This window comes from Contarinia nasturtii, unplaced genomic scaffold (assembly GCF_009176525.2).
Source record: "Contarinia nasturtii isolate CC-2019 unplaced genomic scaffold, AAFC_CNas_1.1 Cnas_scaffold_993, whole genome shotgun sequence".
Classification (NCBI taxonomy): Eukaryota; Metazoa; Arthropoda; class Insecta; order Diptera; family Cecidomyiidae; genus Contarinia; species Contarinia nasturtii.
The window spans coordinates 1413731-1434371 of record NW_022198340.1 but is presented as its reverse complement, the minus strand read 5'-3'; the positions used below and the strand labels follow the sequence as shown (position 1 = coordinate 1434371).

The window sequence follows — 20641 nt, the reverse complement described above, 5'->3', positions numbered from 1 at the left end:
GTAGCGGAACAACTCTGTTTGTCTATCGTTACGAAACAGAACATTGTCGCTTTTAATGCAAGCCATAACGATGGCATTTTAAAATATATGGTAAATGTAGGGAACGACCAAATGTCGTTTGTGTTACGATCACTAGAGAAAATGCAAAGACTTGACAAGCATCTCGTACACCATGCAAGACAACAACATCGACATAAACATTCGCATTGGCTGGCAATACGATAACGATACGAATCAAGTTTATACCATTTCCTGTTATTAGAAAATAAAACATTCACCGACACACTCATACATACACACACACCATCTGTAATCGAGAGCGAACATTTTACAATTCTCTTTCACTACCATTTTACGCCGAACTTTATAAAACATGCTCCCTTTGTTCCGTACAAACCGAATTTTTATTTGAACCATAGTTTGTTTGTTCCTCTATGTAATTGTATATGTACTGAGCGTAGTAGCCTTTTTTGCTACATCTTTACTTGCTCAAAAACTCTTACTTGCTCAAAAACTCTTATTATACATATGCAGAAATCTGGAAACGGAATAGAATTTATGAAAAGCGACGACTCGAACCGAATAGAATAGAACAAAAAAAAAAGATAATCAAAACTAAAACGGGAACATTTTTACTGTGATAGAAAAAACATTTCATAATAATAAAAATGAATGCTTACAATTTCGCCATTCAACGGAACAAATAGACAACGAAAAGTACACAATTCATTCTTTGTCTGTGTTTGTGTATTACAACAGTTGTGTATGAGCGGAGAGAGAGAGAGAGAGAGAGAGAGAGAGGGAGAGAGACAGATACCATATGACTTCATGGCAAACATAAAGTTTTACTCTTTCGTAACTCAAACAGAATCAGCCTTTTTCTTTTGAAAGCAACATATGCATTTATGAACACACACACACACACACAGAGAGAGAGAGAGAGAGAGAGAGAGAGAGAAAGAAACAATTGGCATTTCAAAAATGACGAACAATATGGAGACCAACAAAAAAAGCAGACACGAAAAATGGTCGCATATGACAATAACAGGAGCATCAGCAGAGGCGGTATCTTTGAAAATGCAAAATAAAAATAAATATAATGATGCACGCATGGTGTACACAAAAAGCCATCGCATCAGAACAAAAAGACAATTGAGGCTAAGCTTCAAATGCACACACACATGAAGAAGATAAAGTGAACGCGAGAAAAGCGAGAAAAAAACCGCACGCGACGATATTCACGCACATGAAAAACTACAAAATAATAGAAACAATAATTCAAAATAAAAATGTCGGTTTGGCATGTGTATTCACCGAAAATATGTGTTTGTTTCTGTTCCATTTGCTGTCATTGTGTGCCCTGTTTTATGGCAATTTTGCTCTTGCCATTGTTTTATTCTCCCATTCTCTTTGTCCCTGCCATCCCTTCCGAATTCCTTCATTCATCTTTTCAGATAGCAAATGCTTGTCGTCCCAAACTTTTATGCATGTTTGCCTTTTTTTCTCTCTATTTTTATTTTGTCATGGTCTTGTTTGCGGTTTTGTTTCGTTGTGATATGCGTGAGCCATTTCTTTGAAATATTTCCTTGGTTTTTTTCTCCTGTTCGAGGGAGCCGCCGAATAAACGAAGCGGAAAAAGTGCCACAACGACGACAACAATGACGACGACACAGAAAAAAAACGAGAAAAATGACTTAATGCGAAAATCTATTTGAATCGAAAATATAAGGCGGTGCAGGGAGAGAGAGAGAGAGAGAGAGAGGGAGAGCAAAACAAAGCAACCACAACATAAAAATACATCACCAAAAATGGTGCTCCGTTTCCTTTTTTCCACGAAAAATGCCCAAAACATGTCACATTAAGTTACATATTTTACTTCATTGCTTGTCAAATCATGGCACTTGAGAAATAATACGAAGAAGAATATAATACTGAACATTGAAGAAGAAACGTAGCGAAAAGAACTATTGTATGCGATGGATGGATGGACCAAGATGATGGTGATGGAGATGATGATGATGACGATGATGATGATGGAAAGGACGACAAGAAAATGTAGTGGGAAATGAAACCTCCATGGAATCACTACTATCCAATGAGCTTAGCACTAAAAAGAAGCTTTTGTTTGTTTGCTCAGTTGAATTCGGTTCATTTTTTTCCGTCTTCACTCTTGCCGTATCTTTGGCTATCTTTTAAAACTTATTACGACTGCTTTTGTCATTCATTATATCCTACATTTTTGTCTTTCATTTTGTAGTATTTTTGTCTTCGGATTTTCAGTGTTTTTTTTTTGTCTTCATTCGCTCAAATCTCCAGCTTATATATTTAATTATATTATCTTTAACTTTTCTCTTTCGCTTCTGATCAATGTGTTACAATGTATTTTCTCTATTTTCAGACTGGAATGATATTCAGACCATAATTATGATCGCTGTATTGACTATTGTTCCGGCGATTGCATGTTTGATTCTCATCTGCGCAATTCGGTAAGTTTGCTTTTGTTCGAATTCATTCCATTGAATACAAACTCTGAATAGAATTTAAATTGAATTTCTTTGAAAATTAATAGTCTTTCATCTGTGGAAAATTACGTAAAATCTCATTGTTCTCAATAAATATATCAAAATAATATTAATTTATGATGGTTTCGAAAAGTTAGACATGAGACTGTTAATTGCTATTGAATTTATTGAATTTCACCATGTAAACACAATTTCGCATAAAAACGATGTGTTTTGTACGTTTATTTACCAGCCATCTACCCATTGACTTTTAATCGAAACGACTGAAATTGCGTAATATATACAGTAAATGGTTGATTATAATTTAAAATTAAACAAAAACCACAGAAATGTGGTTTGTCGATGTTCATTTTCATGCCATAGGTCATTTCCAATTTTACATTCGGTAAACATATTACAAAAACATAATAAATTTTAACCAATTTCATATTTTGAAATGGCGAGTGTATTTATTGCCGCCAGCCATGTTATAATTCATATTTTAACTTTGACAAATAAACATGCGAACATCGAACCTACAAATAGGCGCATTCGACGCGATTATAATTAGTGCTTTTTGATGAGTTCGTCGCCAGCACCACCACCATCACCAGCAACAGTACCGTCACTTTTTCGGTGTGGTTAGCATGCTATCAAAGTAGTTGTTGTTGGTTTGTTTTGACTGATGACAGAATCAAATATGAAATGTTTTATTTTGTTGGTTTCTTTGATAAAAATAAACATATTGCCATCCCAACGCATCGAAATGATTAATTAACTTTTGGTCTGGACCGAAAACTTTTTTGCTTCGGCCCACACATTTAGCTGATGGGTCTAGTTTTTTTTCAGTATTTAATTCATCCCGACTATAACTCATACGAATCAATATGGACGAATCAATTTCATTTTAAAAACAAGCGACACAATAGGCAGAATACTCCTGAATAGATACAGTTTCCGTAAGCAATAAATTATTTGAGTGAAGTTATTGCAATGGCATCCTTCGTTCTCTCACTCCCATCCAAACTCACTTTCTAATCCAATGAAAAAGTTTAATGGCAAATTTTACATAATTCATCATAAATTGAGAGTGTGCGAGTTTGAAAAACATGTTAAAATACATCGATACGCCGAATAAGTTTAAGAGCATGATGGTGAAATTGTCTATTTTATGACATTCCATTTATTTGTTATGAATTGCACGATATTTGTCATCAGCACACCAAAATGGAATCGATACACAATGTGTGTGCGACGCGCTGACTTGGCATTCGTGGAAATACGCCAATTCGTGTACAGTTATAATAATAATATATGTTTTTGATGTAATACGCTGTGAATATGCTGAACGGAATAAAATTGTGTTGCTGAGTTGTTGTATCAATGAACAAAATATAGGTGTGAGATCCCTCTGCTTCGAACCGTGGATAATTGACGGCAACGGGAAAGAATTGGAGTTATATGAAAAAAAAAATCATATTGAATTTTTCCTGAACAAATACGCTCGAGAGATACAGAAATACATATATATAAAACCAGATTGAATCGTGATGCCGAAGCACTATTTCGAACCTTTATTGCATACCGATTTCAATATATTATCAAATATTGTTTTACACTATTATTTTTCGTTTACGATGTCCCGTGCCACACATATGCACATTGAAATGCAAATTTTGTTCCATCGTTTTCAAGACGGGTGACGAAATTGTTGAGATTGGTTTGCTCGAGTTGTGGCACACACTTGTGCGCGCTCGATACAATCACAAAACACCGTCTCCATCTCCAATCGATTTGAACTACTTGGGAATTTATCAAATAAAATTGAAAAATCTTCTTTTGCCAACGAAATAAGATTGGATTCACACGCTCGACGCTATTTTTGCCACTCACAAAACTAAAATCTGTGGAAGAAATTCATTTTTCATATAAGAAACAAGAGAAAAAGAGAGAGGAAGAAAAAAGCAACACGAAAATACCAAACGATGTTCTTTCTGAGCTGTAGAAAATTTTCTCATTTATTTCGCACCGAAGCATGTTTTACAAAAAAAGAGAATCTCGTTCTCTCTCCTTTTTTTCTTTTCGTGTTTTATTTCATGTTCATGGCATCGTCTGCGATATTATTAAAAAATGTTTTTCTTTTTCGGCGTTCCAGCGCAAAATTGCCCGACATTTCAAAAGAAATAAGATATTTCTTTCCATGAATGGAAATCAAACAAAAGAAATCAAAAGTGAAAATTTTTGCAACACCAATCGTTAATAATGCCAACAATAAAAATGATAAATACTCATTTTCTCTCTTGCCCTCCCTCTCCCTCTCCTCTTTTCTCTCTCTCTCTCTTTCACGTGCTATCTCTCTACCTCTATTACCCTGCGCTTGAACGTGTTCAACGAAAATTCAAAAGGAAAATATTTAAATGATGCTCGAAAATCAGCAGTATTTTTCGACAGAGAAGCTTTAGCAAAGTACTTGTGATCCTCCTTTTCGTTGTTTACTATCGAAACGAATAAAAGAAAAGAGATTGTGTCAAAAATGGTGGAAAAAAGTTGAAGAGAAAAATATATGCCAAAAAAACTGCGATTGAAGCCGGTAGTAAACTTACGGATGTTGTGAAAAGATGTAAAAAAAAGAAGAGTGATGTTGAACGTGTTGTCGTTTACAGAGAATTCGCCATTACGCATTTACGTACATAAACATTTATCTATATTTGTCAATCTGAGACGTATAAAAGTGTCTTTAAAATTGAGGGAAAGCTGTCAACAAGCAGACAACCACCACCATCATCATCATCATCGCTAGAATATTTATGTGGAATATACTTTTTATATCATAAATATGCCTCAATATAACTATACATATTTATCATCGTCTGCCTGCTTGATTGCACTTTTTACAAGGGGCTGAGAAAAAAGAAGAAAAATTCATCTTTTCAATTTTTCAGTTCTTCTCTTCACATTGACAGCATTTACTTCCTTCCACTCGCTGATCATTCGTTGATATCTGTTGTAGAAATATTACCATTCCTTATAAATATCCAGGGCTTTTTGTGAGACATTTTTATTGTTACATTTTCCATGGCACCCGAAAAATGATGCATAACAAGTGATTCGATTAACAACAATCGCTTTCATTTCGCAAAAGTATTGGTGACGAACATCGGCTTGAAATGGTCCAATCAACTCAAGCATATTGATTTATTTGAAAAGTTTATTTAATTGCAGCTCATTGAAAGATTACAAACATTCAAGATTGAAATCTTGAGAATTTTTTTTATGTTTGCTCAATTTGAAATGCCGTGCACTTCCTTATTGTAAAGGACAATTCAGAGTGATAAAAAGAGACCGAAGGAAGGGATGAGAAGAGAAATAGAGAAAACTGTTAACCTTTTGAATAAACGATACCCAATGATTTAGCATTTCAATTTGTAAATGTTGAAAATTCAAAAACACACCATTCTCTGCGGCAATCGTTTTAAAGTGTTTCGCTCTCGAAAAACAATGCACCCAAAATTGACTAAATATGAATTTAAGATCAGTGAACTGTAAACAAATTGTACTAACGTATGCACAGTGCACAGATAGATATTACAAGCACAGGAGATGGATAGTAAATAAAGAGAAAACTATAGTAGAAAAGGAAGAAATTCATTGGTGGCCTGAAGCGAGCACACATACTTTTGAGATAACCTCAGAAACTGGTAAATATTTACACTTGACTGTGTTGAATGGACAAGTTTGAAAATTAAATGAAAGATTGGTTCCATAGAGCTCCATTGCTCGGACATCGAATATCCTTAACCGGATGGAGATGTGATTGATAACCGGTCTGGCACACACACAAGCACTATCGGCTTGATGTCCAAAATTCTATCTCTCTCCGTGTCTACCCTTTTTCATTTTCTCCGGCATTGTGCTGATGGTTGGTGCGTTCGTTAGTTTTGTAAACATATACTTTGTACGTGCGTTTATGCGCCGCTTAAGCACAAAGCGTTTTTATATTGAAATTTAAATTGAACAACATTGTTATCAAAGGAAAATTATCACTCTGACGTGCACTGACTCGAAAAACACTTTTCATTCGATCCGGGAACCGAATGGAAAATAGTTGATGATAAAGCCTGAACGAAGAAACAAATAAAGTTATTTCCAATACTTTGTCTTCAAAGGTCCTTCCTCTCTCTCTTTCTTTCTCTTTCCCTCTCGCTGGCAAATACAATGTAACACCACACACAAAATACAACGCAGAATAAGAGAAGGAAAGAGAGTAATATGCACACTATTCGCTTTTGTGTTTGTGTTACTTGTTCGAACTTGTAAATAATCAACGTAAAAGCAATGAGAATTGAACGTGTGGCCCGTGGAAGTTTTTCCTGCTTTTAACACGATAGCAAGCACGACAACATAACGAAATTGGCCGCTGCTTTTAGACGGTGGTTTTTGACTTTCAGCACTATTATTGGATTTTGATACGTGCCGAAATGAAATCCAGGACAACACCAAACGATAACATCCAACTTTTCCATCCAAAAATATTCGATTACAGTTTGTTATGTTTACGATCGACGAAATACACTGTTTACATTTTAATGGAATCGTTCTTCGTTCTATTTCCCTCTCTCTTTCTCACTTTCGCCCGCTTTCTGTATAAGTTGTGACATAAATCAATGTGAACAAATGCGATTTTCCATATTTCAAACGAGTCATTTCCATCATTCCCTACAATTGGGTGTGTGCTGCAATATGAATAAGCATTTTATTTACTGATAAAGAGCTCAATTCCGTTTACTTCTTTAATTACAACAGCAACAAAAAAAACTAAAACAACGAACACATTTCATGATAAGAGTAGAAAATATGCCAAATTTACTCGCTTTTAAAAAAAATTGTATCGAATTTTTGAAAGATTTTGCTCAAGCATTTTTCAACGATGAACATTCTCTCATTGGCATGACTATGACATGTACGTGAAAAAAAAATTCTCGATAAAATGCGACTAAGCGAGAGAGTGGATGACAAACAAACCGAAAAAAAATTGTAAAACGAACGAGCAAAGCGTTTGCAGAAAATGTTGAACGAAATACAAATAGATGAAAACTATATTTTACGATGTTAGTTGAGCCGCTGTTATATTTCAGCCGGTTATTTACGATAACTAGAAGCTGAACCAACTAATATATATATATAAATTTTCACGTGGAGTCTTTTGTTTGCATTTGTCGACAGTGAAATTCACATTGAATCGGGATCGGAATACAAAAAGTCGAATTGGAATACGAACCATTGGGTTTGAAGAAGACGAGAAAGAGAATAAGGGAACGAAACGTGCGGTTGGTGCACCGTAAGCATAAGCATTGAGCATACGAAGTGCGAGATTAACCGAAAGCCATACGTACACGAGCACACACACATACACACAAAAAACTGTCATAAAGACTCATAAATACAGAAAAAATGGGGTTTTATGTGGAAAAAGAGATAGGAAATTGGAGTTATTCACTTTGAGACACTTCCACAATGGTGCAAACAATACTTTTGGATTCATTGCACTTGTTCACCACCTACCGAACAAATATTTGCCTTATGAGGATAAAAAGCTTGAATCGTCATCATCATTCTCATGTGCGTATCTCGATTCGACAAATGCGATACCATTGCCGACTACACTATTCATACACATGGGTGAATTTTTTGTCAGCTAAACGCTTTTTTCCCAGTCGCAACAACAAAAAAGCGCATAAATGTTGGGAATCCCAACTTGAGAAATAAAAAAGTATGCACAGAATTCGAAAGTGATAAAACTAATGCCATACCACTAGCACACCAGACCGAACAACATCGACAAACAAAAAAAAACAACACGGAAAAAACGAATAACGAAAGTGTCAAAAAAAAATTGCGACGATATAAATATTCGTCGCCTTCATATATCTATTGAGCTTTTGTCTGTCGGCGGAAGGTGTTTGCAGCCAGACGACAGTTTCATTTCACAAATATATGTGTGTGTTCTGGCTGTGTATCTCTCATTTTGACTCTGTTCTCTGTTCAAATAATGTATGCCTGATGTTGGCGGTTTTCCATTCCGGCTCTCATTTTTCCACCTTTCATTTATATTATCGGTGTGCATTCTGCTTTTTGAAACACACCCAACCGCATCATCTTATTGCTATTGCCATGTAACGATCCGAAGCATTTCCATCAACGATGGTTTCGAAGGTAGACATTCATACGTTGGAAATGCACTAATTTTCCATTCGGTAAATAAATGGATTGGGTTTGGGAAGAGGCCAAGAATGTGTGCATGACATTTTACCGATCTGCCATACACACATATATATACACGTTGAAACATATAGATATATATGAGTGTCGACGTGCTTCGCTTCAGCGAACGACCGGCAATGCACCGGATGCGGTCTAACTGTGCTGCCGACTTTGATCATTTAGACAACAGTTTTCACCAATCGAATGATGATGCCAGTGCACATTTACACATTTGTGCCGTTGCCAAATGCACTCAGTCGTTGAATACACAGACTCTTTCTATCTCTTTCTCTCACACACATTCCGTTCTTGTTTGACTAACATCAGGCCCGACGAGCAAATAGACTGGGCAACAGCATCATCAACATTTCAGCTTTCTCTTAATGCAACAAAAGCCGACGTCGCCGAAGCAGCGGAATGTAAATTTTGTAAAATGCAGTTCAATGAAACACATACACACACACGCTCGCATATACCTTTCCAATGTAATGGCGCATAAATTATGGTTTTCATCCATTCCGAATTTATAAATGAAGAGGATTGCATTTTACCTGCTAACTGCATATTGGCCTATGATCTACGAGTGCATATGGCACATGAGCGATAAGAATGTAAAATCATTTAAAAAAAAAAACAAACAAATGAAAATGTAAAAATTGAATGCAATCCAACTCCGAAAAGACATGATTTACTGTGCACCATCCTTAGTCAAACAGAAACAATTCAACTTCGGTGTAAAATTGTATTTTCTACCATTGCTTTGTGTCAAGTTTCCTTTACGTTTAAGCAGAAAATAATTATATTTTATGTTGAAGTCGCTGGATGAACAATGGAAAAAAAAGAAAACTCAAACAAATAAACAAGAACTTTTCTAATTGGATTGCATTTTTGTGCTCGAAACACAAGATTGGTAAGTTTTTCCGGTGCTATACGGTATGCAAAAAAGCAGATTAAAAATTTCAATGCTCTTCATTAAAAACTTCTCTCTGCATCTATGGATCAACCCAAATGACTGCTATGAATTTTAAAAACGTCGAAACATTTTCGTCGATAAAATTATTTGTTTGAAGTAATTTTGCCGGAAGCATTCAACTGTGCTCAATGTATACACCATTGATCTGGATTCACCTCATGTGTGTATGAATTATGTTAAAAATACATGGTAGCATCCGAAAAAGACTGAATCCAGTAACCCAAATTCTGGTTTTTATTTTTCATTCAGCAAATTCGGGCTAATCCCATTAATTTAATTTCATGATTATACATTTTACACATCAAAAAGCTTTTTACCGCCAACAAAAAAAAAACAACAATGAAATATGAACCATTTCATCGGTTTGCATCTGTTGATTCGTATAGCATGTATTCGCTCGTTTATCTTTTTTGCTGAACGGGCATTGCATTCAGATACTTTCAGCCAACTCTCATGTCTCTCATCTGGCTGAGCTGAGTTGAGGTGAAAGTGAATGGAAAGGTGTAACGTCCTCTCTTTTGAGTCCACATAAACAGCAGCTGAGCTCGGCTACAGCTATTCCAGTCCAACGATTGCTGTTTAATATGCGAATAATTTTATTGAAAAATTGGTTTATTTGTTTGAAACGTTTTAAAAATTATGATATGAGATGAATAGTAATATGCATTTAATCCAAAGCTTTGTGTGAGTATACGATAACTTTGTGTCCGATCCAATTTGATGTTTAAATGAAAACAAAATGAATATCGTTTAATTACAAAGAGATTTCTGTTTAAAATTTACTTTTGGCAATTGTACGAAACGAATTGAATGTTTTTTTGTGTGTTTCTTTTTTGGGGTAAACCACAAAAGCAGTGAGCTTTTTTTTATTGTAGCATCAATTTTAATGAATTGGTAATGAAGTTTTTGAGTAAAAATCATGACTTTTTTCCATTAAAAAGATGTTGTTTACATTTACATTGTTTTGTTCGTGCATTTCAAATGAAATTTACGTACCAAACGCTTCATTAATGAAAAATATAGTCTGAATTAACATATTTATTGTTAGGTTCATTGTTATCGATTTCTAGCACATTTATTCAACCAAATTGAATATATTTGTACGGCACTCGCGTTTCATGCATTTAATCGACCTCTTGAAATGCTCGCGCGCAATTAATATTTAAACAGAGTCGGCATTAAATTAAATAGTAACTTGTATTTATCGAATGATCAATTTGATAAAATATATGTGGCACACCAATTCCAACCAAATGAATATTTCCAAAACCACTGAAAAGAGTGTGCCCAATTTAAATTGAAGCATTTTTTTTCCTGGTCACACACCACCGAGATTCCATTATAGATTTTTGCAATTTTGGCTTCGTGGAAACATTACAATTGACTGTGTTCACAGTGTGTTCACCATGTTACATATTGCAATTTTGTTGTCGGAATTAGTAATGGACGAGAGAGCGGGGGATAGAAGAAAATTCTGAACGAAAAGAGAAATCACCCGCTGACAAAATCGCTTGGCCTGCATTTCGTGAGTGGATTGTGCGTGTTGTGTGCGTTGCGCAGCATTGCACAATTTTATTCAAACTAAATGCAAATTGATTTTCATGAATAATTGATATTTTAATGTAAAATCCCAACACAATATCTGAACAACTTTGCAAAGTATCGAAGTGAATGTGCCGCGTGCGCATTACTTGTGAACACTTGCACCCCATATACGGATACAAAAAAAAATGGTGACAGAACAATTGCACAACTTACTATTCGCCGTGTTGAAATTGCGCATAATTCCGGGGATTTTATTTGGTAAACTTTTTGGGAAACTTCATTTCGATGAATCGAGCGTAGACAGAGAGAAGTTAATTTCAATTTTGTTGTCGAATTCACTAACAGTTGGACATTTAAATGCTCATCTCAAATACGCTTATTGCCATTCACCCATTCCAATCACCGTGAACAGACCACTTTCACACAAAAAAAAAACGTTTGTTCTCGGATATAACTGATGCTTCAAGTAAAGACAATAAAATGTTAACGCTTTTTTCAGCTAACGAAATTTGAAATTCAAGCTGCTATGTTTTAAATTCTACACTTTTCTCTCCGTCCCTCTTTTCTGTTTCTCCATCTACGGCATATCTATGTATATATATTTCGAAGTCCACTTTCATTGCAGTCCATTTGAATGCTGCGTAAACAGTCAATAAATGTCAGTTAACGCTTTGAAAATAGTTTTTCCATCAGTAAATTCCGTCATCCGAATATAAACATCAACATTTTGCATCGTTGTCGTTGTCAATTTCAATTTAGCTTATTCGTTTTATGACAATTGTTGGCATTTCCTTTTTCAAGCATTTAAACTTATCTTATATGTGTTTGCATTTGCATCGATTTTTTTAAATCTTATTCATTCCCTCTGTTACGTTCTCGCATGACGATGGCCATATTGCAAAAAGTTACGATTATTATTTATTTTTCCATTTGTAAAAGTGAACAATTGCTAGAGCCGAGTTGCGTTTGAGCAATTTGAATGGAAAATATTACAAATAATATACAATGGATAAGATGTAACTTCCTCTTAGGTTTTCATTTCCGTTTTGGCTTAAAGGCAAACAAAGATCGAAAAAGAGAAGGAAAAACAGAAAAAAAAACTTATACACGGAATTAGGTAACCGTTTACATACTCAACAAATGCACCGGTCGCTCAGACAGTTTACAGTTGCTATATGATCACTATTTCTTGCATTCCTCATAAAACGATGTTTTACAAACTTTTCTTTGCTAAAACCCGGTTTTTATCTTGTTTTAACCTTTTTCTATCGGACTGAATTTCACCATTTTATATGTAATTCTCTTTCTCTTTCTCTTTCTCTCTCTGTTTTTATTCATTTTCTCTGACTATTTGTGAGCAGAGTTGGAATGTCGTGTTTTTCTCTTCTTTGTCATTTTTTTTCTTCTTTTTCTCTGTTGTTGTTAGGTTCTTATGCAATTCAGCAATGAATGGCTGGTTTGTTGTTGCACCAGATAAGTTTTCGATACATATCTTTCTTGTGCACAAGCAATACGCGCAAGAGCTCGAAAGCACGTTGAAAACTTTGTGCGTACATTTTGTGTGTGTGCGCCGCGATGCGACGAAGCTATTTATTCACCATGCTTATCCTTTTTCGCCGTGCTCTTTGCATTCTCTTTTGCACGTAATTCCTTTTAATACATTTCACAGTTTTTGTTTGTATTTTCATTCATTTTAATGGAATTTTTATTTTGCAAATACTTTAGCTTATGAAATAACATTGGAAATTGCTCGAAGACTTTTGCCAACAATTCCAAGAAAAACGATTCAACGCCCGATCTTTTTTTTCTCTCCTTTTCTCTGCTCTATTGCGCTTTGAGAGCGTTGCTCTGTATTTTTGCGTTCGATAAAACAAGTTTCAAAGCAGTATTTGATGTGAAAAATAACTATATTTCAGAGGTTCGCCATCCTGAAAAATTGCTCCGCTTTCATGCTGCGTTTTAATAATCATAATTAGAACGGTTCTAATATGAAATGATTTATAGTTAGCCGAGATAAAATGTGCGCTTCTCTACCTTTCTCGCTTTGTTTCGTCCGCTTTCTCTGAAATGAAAAAAAAAATTGAAATGAGTTTGGGGAGATAAAGAGTCAAAAGCAATGTGAAACATTATAAATAATATCTCGCATGCCATGTCCATTTCACTGAACGTTGATTTCAGTGATGTTTTTGGTTTAGTCGAAAATCCCTCTCTCCCTTCTCTCTCTCTCTCCCTCTCTCTCTCACTGTTGTCATCGTAAAAAGATCAAAAACATGGCGAAAAATTTAAATCACGCATTTTTTCCCGAAGCGTAAATACCAAATCTGCTTTTCACTGTCCAAAATTGTTTGTTATCTGTTTTTCATTGTAGTTAAAATTTGCATTCTCTGATGAGTTTCCTTTTTGTTGCGAATTTTCTGTGTAAATCGTAATTTTTTTTCTCATTTTATGATGAAAAATGGTTGGCTATTGTGGGTTTGTGCAGATGCATTAATGCGCGCACAGGTAAACAGATGCACGGCAGTTATCAGTGGGATTTTTCCTATCTTTTGATGTTTTAGCCGTGTGAAGGTTTTCATTTTTTCAAATTAACTTCACATTAAGTGGATTTCCCTCTTTTTGAATTCCGGATCCGGTGTTGTGCAAATGCAAACATGAGAGATGGTTATTTTTTTTTTGGAAAATTCCGGCAAGTTTCCATCGGACGATGAAAAAAGAGGAGTGTGTGCGCGCTTCATTTCTGCGAAGCAAATCAAATTAAATAAGACATTAATTTCAATCGTACTTGCGTCCAGTGCAACGTAACGAAATCAGGAGAATGAACTGTATTTTGCAATTATGAAACCTTTCATTAGCAAGCGACACGACATTTCCAATTCAATGAAATGCGAAATACACATTGAAAATGCAATTCGCGACGTTCATTGTTGTGCGAAATGAACGCGAATGCGAGAATTGCTTTTTATAACATTTATTTTGTTCATCGTTTTGTGCACGTATCGAATATATTGCTAACTGAATTTTGTAGCGTTCGACAACAACACATAAAGGCAGACATGGTGTGATGACAGCGGGATATCTAATTGATTGAAAGCGTTTGCAATCCGGCCAAAAAAAAAGAAGGGTGAATGGACGGCGAGTGTATAGAAATTTAGCTCACGTATCGTTTTAGTGGTTTGAGTGCGAGTGTGTTGGGCGAAATAGAGATGAGCCGTCGATTGAATGTAATCCAGAAATCAAATCAGCTCAATTGAAATTCGGTCAATTCATACAAAAATCGCAGTCATCAATGCAAGTATAATTATGTACGTGTGTACGCGACGCAATGCTTTTATTAAGCTGCCAAAAATGCGAAAAATCATGAAGCAAAAGCCAGTCTTTGCATTTGACATTGATCAATCGTGCGGATTATTTTGGCCCATGGATTGAGTGATTTTTTGGGCGGCATTTGTATTTTATTCGCTGCTGTCAGTGCGAAAAATGTAAAATGTAAAATGTTTTTATTTGTTGCGCTGTCACAACAAATTGATTTTTATGCGCCCATTTTTATTGCTGACATGGAACGAATGCAATACACACCATTTGGATATTTTATATTTTTCATTTGATTTATCAACACACAAAAATTACAAATCGCAAATGAAAAATTGATAAAATCCAAATCCCAGTTTGAAAATATTTCAAATGTACTGATTTTGCGAGATCAAACACGAACCAAAGCGGGAATGCAAATCAATTATTATACTAAAAATGTTGATATAAACAAAACAATAGAGAAAAAAAAATTAATCGACTATTTTTTTTCGTTCATCGTGGGAACGATAAAGATTTAATATGTATTTGCTTAGCATACGATAGAATGTTTTTCCGATTAGTTGAACCGAATAAATGGTTCGCGTATTAAAATTGAATATTGATTGTTTTCTTTCGCATTCACAATCTGATTTTCCAATAGAGATATTGTGCGCTTGTGTATGTGTGCTGTAAAAAAAAAAATAACAACAACAGAGATTGGAAACAATGTAGTTCGTAAAATGCAAAAAGAATTACCCGCCAGCAATATTTATTGAACCGTTTTTCGATGATGCCATTCAATTTTTCGAGCGAAAGTTGAATACACGAGCGATAGAGTGTATTTACAATCATTCTCTGCTGGTATAATCGCTTGAAAAGTGCTCGCAGTTGTGTTGGTAGTGTGTGTATGTGACTTTTGTTAGTGATAATGTGTGCAATTCACTTTTTTAACAGGCTCATTTTTGTTTCCACCATAAATTTTATGATTTGTTTTAATGCCCATCGTGCGATTTTGCTTCCTTCAAAATCATTGAACACAACTAACGAAAACAGCTTGTGTGGTGCACTAGCTAGTAGCGATCCGAACATTTAATCGGTAAATACATACAAGTGCGTATAAAATATTCATGCATGAGATAAAAGATTGAAAGCTATTGTAAAATGGAGCACAGTGACTGTGTTGTGCAATATTTTGATATGGTCGTGCAGGGTGCACAGGAAGCAAGAAAGGCCAGAGAAGAATGAAAGAGTTATGACTAGTAAATCGCGACCAGTGAATATGGTTTTGAGCGTTTAATAAGCTCGTTCTATTAAAATGCATACGCACGCATATACAAACATTATTCCTGATTTCGTTTGTGAAACAGCGCAAAATTATGCTCAGGGAGTTATAACAGCCAAGCAGTAATAATATTCGATAATCCCGATAGCCAACGAATCGTATCAAAAAACAGCTAAAATGTATATTGAAAACAAAATCAGAATGACTTTTTATAGCCGAATTTTTCTGCCGCTGCTGTCACTGCTGCTGGAAATTAATCTTTGTCATATCACATTTTTGACTGACATAAAATTGCTCTTTGACATGGATCGCAAACTCCCATCATATTTTCATTCGCCTTGTTCGCGAGACATAAAATTCAGCTCATAAAATGATTATTTCGAGTCATAGGCGCTTTTCGCTCAAACGAAACGCATTCGCGTTCGTGTGTATGATGGCATGGGTGCACAGTATAGTTGTAATCTGTTCCATATTTATGATGAATGTCGTTAATAAATGTGTATAACTATGTGTGTGTAAAACAAAAATTCGTTGGTTGAATGCAAACAATCATCACTCGTCCGATTTGATGCCGAACGAATGGGCAAACTAGAAAAATCTCACCATCACTGGTTGACGGCGGGAAACAACAGTATCCCGTCAAGTCTAATGCACAATCAAATCATATTTTTGGTGCAACATGACAGTGTTTCAAAAACATTCATTTACTTGCTGTGGCCGTTGTTGTTATTGTGTTTATCTCTCACACCATTCCCGAACCGTTTCATTCACTGTGATTTAATATTCTGTTGCGTTGCCCATATTGACGATCAGCATCGCCACCATTATGTATTCAAACCACATCGTTCAAATTGCCAACGTGGAAAATATATATATAGTATGAAACGAAAATAACGAACAAAATGAAATCGCGAAATGGTGGAGAAAAACTGGCCAAGATAATTAATTATAACGGTGTCGTATATGTTTGATGGACGAAGCAAATAAAATGCCAAAGAAAAATACCAAAACGGCAAAATTATTTTCGCACAGTGAAAATCGAAAAAAAACAGAGAAGAGAAATGCATTCTTACAACGTCTGCAAACACAAACACCGACTAAATAAAATTCCATCCAATTAATCATTCGCTTGTATATTACGGGGCGGATTTAGCGAACGAAAACCAAGTTTCGCATTCGTATCTGGTTTCCGTTCATCATCAACATCAACTTCGCGTTCTACTGACGCCATTGCTGGCTCCAACAAATGTAGCATGAGCTACGGTGTTACGGTGTATTTTCTGCATTCTTAATGCAATCACGTTTTGCAGCTTTTTGCCATGGCAAAAATTGCATTGAGCTTCTATGTCTCAGTTTTCTTCATGTTCGGCTTCATCGCACTTGATTTCCCGACTGAATTTTCCGCGTTATTTGATTCCTGTGGCGTGATTATTAATTTGAATAATGAAATACCAAAGTGGAATCCAATTTACAATTCATCTCGTCTTGGCCAACAGAGTGAATGGGCGGTGAGATCGGCAGCGAGACCGAGATTGGAGAGAGAGAAAGGGAGCAATTGAGAGAATGAAATTCGGTTTGCTTTTGTTCAATTTCATTTGAACAAGTAGTAGTGGATAAAAATTTACGAAATGTTTCTGACTAATTTTATGCTTTATCAAAAACTTTCACTTCGCCGACGAAACTATTTTCTTTGGTGAAAAGTTTTATATACACACAAAACCACAATGAAGCCACGCACGCGCTTCGGCACACGCACCTCCGCACCGTGAAACTGAAAATTAATTTGAATTCTAGGGTTTGACTCTAACTCTCAAGTGTGAAAGTATCATTCTGACCACTGTTCACTGTGTGAACACGCTTATCAAACGAAAATATTTGTCTAAAATCGAACACAAACACAAGTTCTTCGACACAAAAATCAGCACCTTCCGATTTGGTAAAAAAATACTTCATTTTCGTCTTGTTTCATTTATACAAATGACAAATTATGAGTCGACAAGAAAATGTCATTTGAATAGGTGGTCGTTCAAGTCGTTCTCGTTAACTTTGAATTGTTGGGTTTTCTTTTGATTGTTGAACAAAGAACGAAGACAAATTGAAGTTTAGTTTCTGAACCAAGGCCCCCACTTCAATGAGCATTCTGTTACAGCATGATATATGTGTTAAGTGTGCGGCAGAAGTTGTTCGTCATTGTTTCCAAAAGCAATAAAACACAATTTCTTGTTAGAAACGTCTAACAATAATTGTGAACAATTGTATAGTGCCGACAGCTGTGTATTTAGCGTACGTGTGTGCGTGTGTGTGTATGCCTCTCGGTTTACATACGGAAATAATACCTGGATATTTAATTCAAACTGCATATCATGAGATTGAAGTCAAAGCAGTAAATTGCATGATTCGTAGTGTGCCATAGGCAAAATGGAGAAGATCTATCTATGCTGCTGTTTGAGGTTTTCGGCTTTGATACGACAATTTCAAGTTCATATCAAAATGCAAGAAGTTTAAACGAATGCAGATTTTATGGATGTGGTTTGACCACAAAAGTTCACATATTATTATTATTTTCAGTTTAAGATTTATCTAATCAAAGCGAATAGGAATTTCGGGGTGTAATCCGTTGGCAAAAGTCACAAATTTACTGGCCGAGAAAAGTTTGTAGACACACAGATTTTTTTTTCTCTGGTTGCCCTTTTAGTTTTTAAATGAAATCCGTGGCTCTTTCTCTCTCGCTTTCAATCGGTTTCAGGACATAAGCTGAGAAAAGGCAAATTTATTATCTCTGAAAATAGTTTCCGGGTTATAGATGTTGTTTGAATTTGGCCATTTGCGTGCGGCAATGGTATGTGTGAATGAGCAGAAGTACAAACACGAAGATATTTGAATATATTGGACATCTCCGGCATTCATTTCCTGATACCAGTAACTTTCAATTGAATAATGTAAACTTTGCCCGCTTGCCATCTACTAATGCCGTTGGCATTGTCTATATCTATTAAATGAAAACCATCAAACGGCATCAAGCTGCTTATTATCCTGCAGATGAACGTTGAACTCCATCTGGTCGAGAGGAAGAGAGAGCAAAATTATGGAATCTTTTTGGCAAACGAGAAAAAAAAATCTATTTACTCTTTTGCTTCGCGTGAAACGGGTGTCCAAACGAATATTTACACAAATCGCTTGAGTTCTTTTTTGTTCATGCACACAGTAAAAACGAGAGGGAAAAAAACCTGAAATCTAAAACCGAGCAAAAGAAAGTGTAAAAGTTCGGGATTTTCACCGATGTCGGTGAATTCACACAGCGACTTGGCAAAAGAATAGCAAATAAAGACACAGCTGTTACATCACTGTATTATCCGCTGTTCTCTCGTACTGCAAAACAAAAGCAATAAAATCACCCCAGTAAAGCAAATCTACTGACTTTCAACGAGCTTGCTGGGTGTGTGTGTGTGTCTGAAAGTGAAGGAGTGAGAGCTTGCATCGAATGGATATACTTAAGCTACTTCATGATTTTATACAGATCTTTTGTCGTAACATTCAGTGATATTTTTTTCTGATTACATCCTTTTTACTCGTTCACGTGATGAGACTGCTGACGCTAAGATGACAATACACAATGTTTGGTTATGGTGACCCAAACAGTGAGACAACATTTTTTTCGTCTGAATTTCCGCATAATAAAATCGAGACTTTTTTTCTCTCTGCCATGTAATTAAAATGACTTCTTCAATCTCAGTTCGTTTAAAATCTGAACAAATGGTTATTCTTCACTTTATTGTCGAAAATTAAAAAGAAAAGCTCGCCTCACCAACCAAAACAATAGAAATGATTGCCAGCTTCTCCCTCTCCCCCTATCTGTCTTCCTTTATCCCGTCTCCCTTATTTTGGTACTATTTCTAATTAGCCGCTTAACAAGTCAGCGTTTGATAACGAAGATATGCAAAATGGCCTCCAGCTTCAAAATGCCTGGATATTAAAAGATGATGATGCTATAGCAACGTCCAGACCTGTATAAACACAAAAGACAAACTGCAAATACGTCTGGCACACCCAAACTAATTGTTTTTATTTGCTCGTTCGAGCCGCCTATTTCAGAATGCGCATAAATGTTATCATAACAAAAGAGCAGATTAAGGATACGCCAAACTGGCGACAACGAAAATTATCATGCCAATATGAATTTGAGTTTTAAATCATATCGCGAACTTGCAGATTATATGATTACTGCCTACCCGCGCACAAAATGAAAAACGAAAACGGGAAGAGAGAAAAAAAAACGTTTTTGACTTTTCAAAATTGAGATGAATGGATCAAATAACAATGCTTGAATTGGAAATTAATAAAGTGATGTGGTTGCGAATTGTATTGCAAAGACACATGATGATGGGAGTTTTTTTATTGGTTTTTTTTATTATTTCATTGGCCAAATCCCATTTGAATTCATAGCCATTGACCCAATTTTTAGCATTGTTGACTGGTCATTTATTTCTCTACTTTATCAATTTAAATTCAAATTTATTACGTTCGGGATTTTCAGCTCTATCCCTCTGTCGTTCAAAATTGAACTGCGAAAAATATGACGAGCATTTTGATGTGAATTTCAAGTAGAATTAACACACTTTACAAATGCAAATGTTTGAATAAATTACTTTTAATAGTCATGTACCGTTGAAAATTGATTGTGAAAAGAGACATCGATTAAGCAAATACAATTCGAGCATTCAATGAAATATATTTCATTCAATAAACTTTTTAGAACACTAATAGTGCTTTGAATGTTATTTGTCGATG

General features: G+C 35.4%; 1 protein-coding gene across 7 annotated transcripts in view; it reads left to right on the top strand.

Annotated features, from left to right (window-relative positions):
- The window catches only part of LOC116343180 (probable serine/threonine-protein kinase DDB_G0282963), a 95074-nt gene that overhangs the window by 34018 nt on the left and 40415 nt on the right, over nucleotides 1-20641 (top strand). For all 7 annotated transcript variants that reach the window (XM_031771106.1, XM_031771105.1, XM_031771109.1 and 4 more), the window contains one exon: nucleotides 2399-2486. In XM_031771106.1, the coding sequence (XP_031626966.1) occupies nucleotides 2399-2486 (88 nt within the window). The remainder of the gene's footprint in view (nucleotides 1-2398; nucleotides 2487-20641) is intronic.